Source organism: Pseudophryne corroboree, chromosome 8 (assembly GCF_028390025.1).
Source record: "Pseudophryne corroboree isolate aPseCor3 chromosome 8, aPseCor3.hap2, whole genome shotgun sequence".
Taxonomy (NCBI): Eukaryota; Metazoa; Chordata; class Amphibia; order Anura; family Myobatrachidae; genus Pseudophryne; species Pseudophryne corroboree.
The window spans coordinates 248,765,828-248,774,466 of NC_086451.1; the positions used below are offsets into that span (position 1 = coordinate 248,765,828).

Consider the following 8,639-nt stretch of genomic DNA (forward strand, 5'->3'; position numbering starts at 1 on the left):
AAAATAAGGTAAATAGTGTATCATCAACTAAGGGAGGATTACATGTATTACTTAGGCTTACCCAAGCGAGCCTAAAGCCCCAAACAAATGTAAGTGATTTAGAGCTTGGGTGGAGGCACGTCTATTGTAACTCGTCATTAGAAGCATTCAGAACCAGGGTTACATTAATGGAGGCACTGCTGAGATCCCAGTGAGCAGTTGTAAGAATAATTAATTTAACTCGATCAAATGGAAGGGCTAACTGGAGAGGACATTTCTCTTTGGTGTCAGAGGAAGGGGGTAAACCCCAGAAAGTGTATTGGAGTAGGAGGAGAGTTAACAGATATCGTGGATGATGCTGTATTACGTAAAGTGGGTACACTATACGGAATAATTAAACCCCATATAGTAGATCAGTGGGATGACGATGCAGGAAAGAAGATTGCTGTATTAATAGAAACAGAAAAAGAATTAGATGTTAATCTAATACCGTTAATGATAATGGCTGATGAAGAAACCGGACGACGATGGTCTATTATTGGTCCTAATATCCGAGAAGACGACTCCACAAGTGTTCCCGTTTCTGCAATGATCTCGCCTGAGAGCGTAAATAGAGGTGAGGCTAGTGGAAATGGACACAATGCTACAAATATGAATGGGGGACAATTCGAGACCATGGTGGAAAGGGTGGTCTCACAACTTGAGAGGTGGCATTACGAAGGGAGTTATAGGAGGTTGAGGATATTCTCTGGTATATTGCCCGTACCTACAGGGGAAGAGCCTTATGAATCTTGGAAAGAAGCAGCTGTCCAACAAGCGGAAGAATGGCAGTGTCCCGATAAGATAAAGCGACAACGAGTGGTGGAAAGCCTACGAGGACCTGCTATGGGGATAATACAAGCTGCACGGAGAAGTAACCCAAACGCCACCCTGGAGACTTATCTGGAAGCTTTGGACTACGCATATGGCACTATGGAAGATGTAGGAGATCTTCTATCAAGATTACATCACACTTTTCAAGACGCTGGAGAGAAATTGAGTGCCTATGTCATAAGAATTGATAAATTGCTGTATAAGATTGTAGAAAAGAAAGGTATCACCAGAGAAGAAGTAGATAAAAGTCGTATGAGACAAGTATTACGAGGTGCTTTAACGACTGATCCTGTAGCACAGAAATTGAGGTGTTCCGGACAACGAGAACCACCTGCTGGATTCAACGAAATACTAAAAGAAATCAAACAAGAAGAAGTATTGATTGAGATGAGAGAGAAGACAGTAAAAAAGGTTAAGGTAATACAAACAGTGAATGAGACTTCCCCATTAGAGGAAAAAATATTAAAACTAATGGAGGAACAGAACAAGAGGATAGAACAATTTATTGCTACACAAAACAGTAACAACTCTTCCCAGCATAATACATCCAGTGATTCAACACAGAGTGGAAGTAGGCGGGGCAGTTTCAATAACAGGGGTTGTTTTAAGTGCGGGAGGATTGGCCATCGAGCTTTTGAATGTAATTTGAATCGGAACCCGAACCGGATGTATAGTAATTCCTCCCATAACACTGACAGTGAAGGTCAAGATCGGGGAAACGGACAAGGGAGACCTGTGAACCCCCCATAGGTCTCCTAGAGGTTGGTCGCTGCGCGATGGGGAGCACATGGTGGAATGGAGTACTGCCTGATGGACTGATGGGACCGTCTCCTATAATGACTGCTAAAATAAATGGACACCAGTGTAAGGTACTTGTTGATAGTGGATCCCAAGTATCAATCATTTTCGAGGACTGGTATAGAAAATACTTACCTGATGTACCCCTACAACCGTTATCGGGACTAGTGATATGGGGTTTGAGTGTGGAGAAATATCCTTATTTAGGATACATAATGGCTAGTTTAGAAATCTATCAAGAAGAATGTGAGGAGAAACTGCTAATACCATTAATAGCATTGGTGTGTCCGGAAGTCCCAGAGAGTAGGGGTGAACCCCATATGATTATAGGAACCAACACTAGAATTTATTCCCTTCTCATGGAATGGTTGAAGAAAGAGGAGAAGAGGACTGAGGTGATGTCAACTTCCTGTGAAAGTGTTGTTGAAATAATTCAGAAAGAAGACAATAGCCCCTTTGATGTCTGTTTTATAGGCAGTGAGATCACACATGATGAAAAAGTGCGATTAATTGCAGAATTGGAATCCCGAAAGTCTGTTTTCTCTACAGGAGAGTGGGATTTAGGAAGAGCTAAAGGGATAGAACATTGTATCCGACTCACGGATAAAACCCCCTTTAGAGAACGTTCTAGGAGAATAGCTCCAGCGGATTTTGAGGACGTGAGGAAACATCTTAAGGGTCTACTGGAAAACCAAGTAATAATGGAATCCAAGAGTCCGTACGCCTCCCCGATTGTGATAGCACGAAAGAAAAATGGAAATCTCCGAATGTGCATTGATTACCGGACCCTGAACCATCGAACAGTGGCTGATCAATACACCGTGCCCAGAATAGATGAGGCGTTAGATTGCCTGCAAGGGAGTGTATTATTCTCTGTATTGGATTTAAGAAATGGATATTATCAAATACCAATGAGGTCTGAAGACAGAGAGAAAACGGCATTCATATGCCCGTTAGGATTTTTTGAATTCCTACAGATGCCCCAAGGTGTAAAAGGTGCACCAGCTACCTTCCAACGTGCTATGGAAAAGATAATCGGGGACATGAATTACCGAGAAGTGATCGTATACTTAGATGACATCATAGTATTTGGGGCCACTCTTGAAGAGCATAATCGTCGACTTTTCAAAGTACTAGATCGATTGATGGAAGGAGGCCTGAAATTATCTATAGACAAGTGTCATTTATGTCAATCAGAAGTTAAATACCTAGGGCATATTGTTAGTAGATATGGAGTGTCGACAGACCCAGAAAAAGTTCAGGCTGTGATGAACTGGCATCGACCTACAAAACTGAAGGAGTTACGATCTTTCCTAGGTTTCTGCGGATACTATCGACGATTTATACATAATTATTCAGCTCAAGCAAAACCTTTAACGGATCTGACCAAAGGATATCCCAATGTGAGAAAAGGAACAACCTCAAAACTTGCAATGAAGGGAGATTATCATCATCCCAATGATCCATTTGGGGAGCGATGGAATAACCAGTGTGAAGAGGCATTTGTATTGTTGAAACATAGTTTGACGAACGCACCTGTATTGGCATATGCCGACCCCAGTCTACCCTATGTCCTTCATATAGACGCATCTACTAGTGGACTGGGAGGAGTATTATACCAGCAACATTCTGAAGGATTACGGCCAGTATCATTTGCCAGCAGAGGGATATCAGAAAGCGAGAGGAGATATCCCACACACAAATTAGAATTCCTATCATTAAAGTGGTGTGTAGTGGATAAATTTCACGATTATTTGTATGGAGTGAAATTTGAGATACACACTGATAATAACCCATTGACTTATATACAGACCACTGCAAAATTGGATGCAACTGGGCACAGGTGGTTAGCGGCACTTGCTCTCTATGATTTTTCTTTGAAATACCGGCCTGGAGTAAATAATGTAGATGCTGACTCTCTTTCTAGAATACCTGGACAATTTGTAGAAAAAACAGAAAATGAGGAGTGGATTGAAATACCTGCAGGGGAGGTTCAAGGAATATGCCATAATATGAGAGTAAGGTGTATGGCCGTAAGTGAAGTTGTAAGTGCTTTAGGAGCAACTACTGAAGCTCTACCATTATCCTATTGTTGGATTAGCCAAATGGAATTGGAAGATTTACCAAGAGTAAAGAGATATCAGCTTAGACAAGAACAACTACAAGATCCATGTATAAAATGGGTGATGCCAGGAGCCATAAATAAGAAATCTGACAATATGACAGCAGAGTGGAAGTTGGAGATACAGCTGTTAATGAAACAAACCAAAAACTTTGTTATAAAGAAAGGTATACTATACAGATACACTCAATTATCAGATGGTAGAGAACGATATCAACTTGTATTACCCAGAAAACATCGTATTAGAAGTATGCAAGCATTACATGACCAACATGGTCATTTGGGAGTTGAGAAGACTTTAAAGTTAGTAACCGATAGGTTTTATTGGCCAAACCTTTCCAAAGAAGTAGACCAGTATTGCAGGAATTGTGGAAAATGTATAATCAGGAAAACCTTACCTAATCGCGGGGCCCCTTTAGTAAACATTAAAAGTAATGGCCCGTTGGACTTAGTATGCATGGACTTTCTCACTCTGGAAATAGAGCAAGGAAAAAAATGTAATATTTTGGTAGTAACCGACCATTTTACCCGATATGCTCAAGCTTACATAACACCAAATCAGAAAGCGTCCACGGTAGCCAACACTCTTTGGAGCAAATTCTTTATTCATTATGGACTTCCCCATAGACTACATTCCGATCAAGGGAGAGATTTCGAAAGTAAATTGATCAAAGAACTTTGTATGATGTGTGGGATTCAAAAATCTAGAACTACACCCTATCACCCTCAAGGTGACCCACAACCGGAACGTTTCAACAGGACACTACTTAATATGTTGGGAACCCTAAGTCCATTGAACAAACATCATTGGAGACGTTACCTGGACCAGTTGATACATGCTTATAATTGCACCCAGAACGAGACCACTGGATATTCTCCATATTACTTGATGTTTGGAAGAGAGGCGAAGCTCCCAATAGATGTAAGCTTTGGGGTTTCGTCAGGAGAAAGTTCCTATAAATCTCATGTGAAGTATGTCGAAAAATTAAGACAAGAATTGTCTAATGCTTACCAATTAGCAGAACGGGCGGCACGCCAGAGTGGAGAGAAAAACAAGGTCTATTATGATCGAAAAGTGAGAGACCAGGTTTTGTCCCCGGGAGATAGAGTATTGCTGCGACAATTGGGAATGCCTAGAAAATTTAAAATCGCCAACCGATGGAAGGAAGAACCCTATACTATAATAGAAAAATTTAATGATCTACCAGTATACAGAATACAATTGGAAAATGGGAAAGGATCTATATTAACCCATCACAGACAAAACCTACTTCATATAGGTAGGGAAGTTCGACTGGAAGATGAGGAAAGACTGAATAAGAATGCATATACAGCACCTACACAGAGAGTGGATGATAGATCAAAGGACAAAGGAGAGTTGGAGGATAAGGAAGATAGAGAGGAAGAAGAGGCAGGGCAGGGTTGTTATTATAAAGAGTCAGAAAAAATATATGAAAATAAGATTGAACCAGGAAATGTAATGGACCGCCAATATGAAACAATTCCTCCAAATATGGGACCAGAAAGAAACTGTCCTGACTCGGCAGGAGATGATTGGAATTTATTGGATGAAGAAATTATTAATAGACCAGAAGAGTTAGAAGATTACTCATCTTTTAGTGATAATGGAGGGGAGACGGGAAATATGGATAGGCCCAAAAGACATAGACAACCCCCTCTTATGATGACTTACGACCAGTTGGGGACTCCAGAGATTATTCCCAGAGTAATCACTCATTATAATATTGAGTCTTACTGGCCTTATTTTTATGTTCTATCTGATATGTAGATAATTTGGTGATCCCATGATGTTTAATGTAATGGAATCACCAGGGGGAGAGTGTAACCCACTGGTTAAACAATGTATGTAATATATATATATATATATAGATAATATAAATGTAATTAAGTTACACAAAGTACATGGTTAACAACTACAATGTATGTGAAGTATATATATATATACACATAATATAAATGTAATTAATATGGGTAGGTTTGCTATATATTATTCCTATTGAACTGAAAGGTATAGATGGGGAAATTGCTAGAAATTGCTGGAAGCCCTTGTGGGTGTAAAGGAGGTGCCTCGAGCAGGGGGAAGCCACGAGAGCCGACAACAGTTGGAGGGTTTTTGGACGGTTGGAGAGAGAAGAGTACGGGGGAGAGCAACGAACGGAGCGGTAGCTCTGGAGGAGCCTGCAGCCCGCCGAGACCTTGAGCGCAATTGCCGGAGGAGAATAGAGAAGGAGACGGTGAAACCTGGTCGGTCATTGAAGGAAGACGGAGGAGTATAGCGACGGGTAAATAAACTCACCCGCTAGCCCGGCTATCCCTCCAGGAGTGTCAAGTGTCAGGAGATCGCTGACGCAGGGAGAAGTGCGTCCGAGGACCAGTGAAGGAAGACGGTAGGAGGGGCGGCTGCAGCTGTGGCTTAGAGGCGGAAGGAAAGAAGTAGATGAGCCGCAGAGCCTTAACGGAGGAGTCGGGGGAGTGACATCGGAAAAGAGGAGGTGGGATTGAACCACACATACAGCAACAATACACACCTCATGTCATTTCCTCCAATGAATAATTTAATGGGCACAAATATATTTCTATGTATCACGAGCTCCCCCTAGTGGTCTCTCTGGATAATACTACTTAACTAATGAGCAGAGACCGAGATAATATTACCATTATACTCTATTTGCTAATTAATTGTGCCTAACAGCATCAAAGACTGAGGGCCATAAGTGAATGACACTGACTTATATATAAAACAGTCTATTATTTATAATAGTTCCGGCGACCTACATTCAGATTTAGAGAAGAAGAAAGAGAGAGCAACTAAATATATCAATTCAAGGGTTACTAACTAAGCTAAATAACTAATACTCTATAGTTTATTGGATACCTTCTATTATTAGTAAATACTGCGGTGAAATGACCAGATTAAGTGTTAGCTTATTATAACCCTATCTACAAGCAGATAATAGAAGATTGTGAGATCAAGACTTTCTACCGATACTCTATTCTGCATATGGATTATAAATAGTAGTAGAAAGTTTACACAAGTATACATACTGAGCTTCGAAATATCCATAAGGAGGAATATAATTTATGATTTAAAAAGAATAAACACCTACGCCAGGAGGATGACTAATGAATTGTAATAGAGTAATTCAAATCTAGTGTTAACACTGAAAACAAGAACTCTCGGTTAGGATAAGGGCCCCAACGAGCTCATTATAGACTTCTGAGGACCCGGGTCACTAATATATATTTAATATAATAGACTGTAAGTGATGTGATAGATATCATATGTTTATTGCCTTTATTGAATGGTGACAATTTATTTTCTCCCACAATGTTTAAATATAATACTGAAGTATAATATTTTTGATGTTGATTAGAGATATAATAATAAATGTTATATACTTACCATAAAACCTGTTCCGGATAAGTTGATCAGAGAAGACTTGAGGACTGAAAACAAGAACAATTAAAATAAGGTAAATAGTGTATCATCAACTAAGGGAGGATTACATGTATTACTTAGGCTTACCCAAGCGAGCCTAAAGCCCCAAACAAATGTAAGTGATTTAGAGCTTGGGTGGAGGCACGTCTATTGTAACTCGTCATTAGAAGCATTCAGAACCAGGGTTACAATGATACCCCTCATCTATGTTCTGTCCCAGTCACTGTATCATCCGGCCCCCCACATCTGTGTTCTGTCTCAGTCACTGTGTCATAATCAGATGCAGGCCATGAGCCAACTGGAGGATGTTCACCGGCAGCCAATAAGGAGTGGCTGCAGGGGTTCGAAAAGAGTGCAACAACGTTTAAATGGCATTACTGTGTGTGACATAAGGTGTAGGGGGTATTACTGTTTGGCATAATGTGTATAAGGGGTACTACTGTGTGGCATAATGTGAATAAGGGGCTCTATCGTGTGACATAATGGGAATAAGAGTCACTACTCCGTTACCTAACGTGACTAAGGGGCACTAATTTGTGGCATAATTTGAATTTGCGGTACTATTGTGTGGCCACGCCAATTCCTTGTGAGACCACACCCCTTTTTTGTGTCACAAAGTATGGGAGGGCGCAAATTTATAGTTTGCAGGGGGGCGCTGTACACCCTAGCACTGGCCCTGTGAATTAGCCTCTATGGATCAACCTGGCTGGTTCTACTACATGTTCTAATGCTATATTTTTTGCTTGCTCACTTTCCCGTCTTGTGCTTTGAGACATTGTGGATGCACAGTTCATACTAACTGCCTAGCCTTCACAGTGCAGGAGTGACACCTTGTGGCAGGATATTTTCTCACATACTTTCCCCTCTGGTTTCCTCTCCTGCAACTATTTACAGCCCCACACCAATGACTGTACCTTAATTTTATAGTGACATTCTACACTTTATCACATACCTTAATAATGGTTCTGTGGCTGCTGGTATGCAGATTTCTTTAATTTTTCTCTATGCACCAGAGGCGGCTAAGACCTCCGGAACTATTATTATGCTGATAATTTCTGGTTTGTCCAGGATTTTTTTTGGTGTTTATATTCCTGTGAAGTTTATTACAGGTGTTTGCACGTTTCCTGGTTCTTGATGTAGAACTTGGTTCTGTGCCTTTGTGTTTGTTTGTCTCGATTTTTCTTGTTATATGTTCTTGCAAAGATGTTTTCTATTTTTTTTTATGTTTATATGTCCCTCCTTCCCTTTGTCCTTTCCGCCCCTGCCCCCTCCTTTTCCGTCAGGAGCTGCTGGCCAGTCTATACCTGCTAGGTCAAAGGTATGGCATACTGTATTGCAATGTTGTTTTTTATGTATTTCTGATTCTAATTTTTAATTCTTGTCTTTATTTTGGATTGAATGACTTCT

General features: G+C 40.6%; 1 protein-coding gene across 1 annotated transcript; it reads left to right on the top strand.

Annotated features, from left to right (window-relative positions):
• Nucleotides 1-228: 228 nt before the first annotated feature.
• LOC134949826 (paraneoplastic antigen Ma2 homolog) lies at nt 229-1,602 on the top strand. Its single transcript, XM_063938543.1, has one exon. The coding sequence runs from the start codon at nt 229-231 to the stop codon at nt 1,600-1,602; it is 1,374 nt and encodes a 457-aa protein (XP_063794613.1).
• The last annotated feature ends 7,037 nt before the right edge of the window (nt 1,603-8,639 follow it).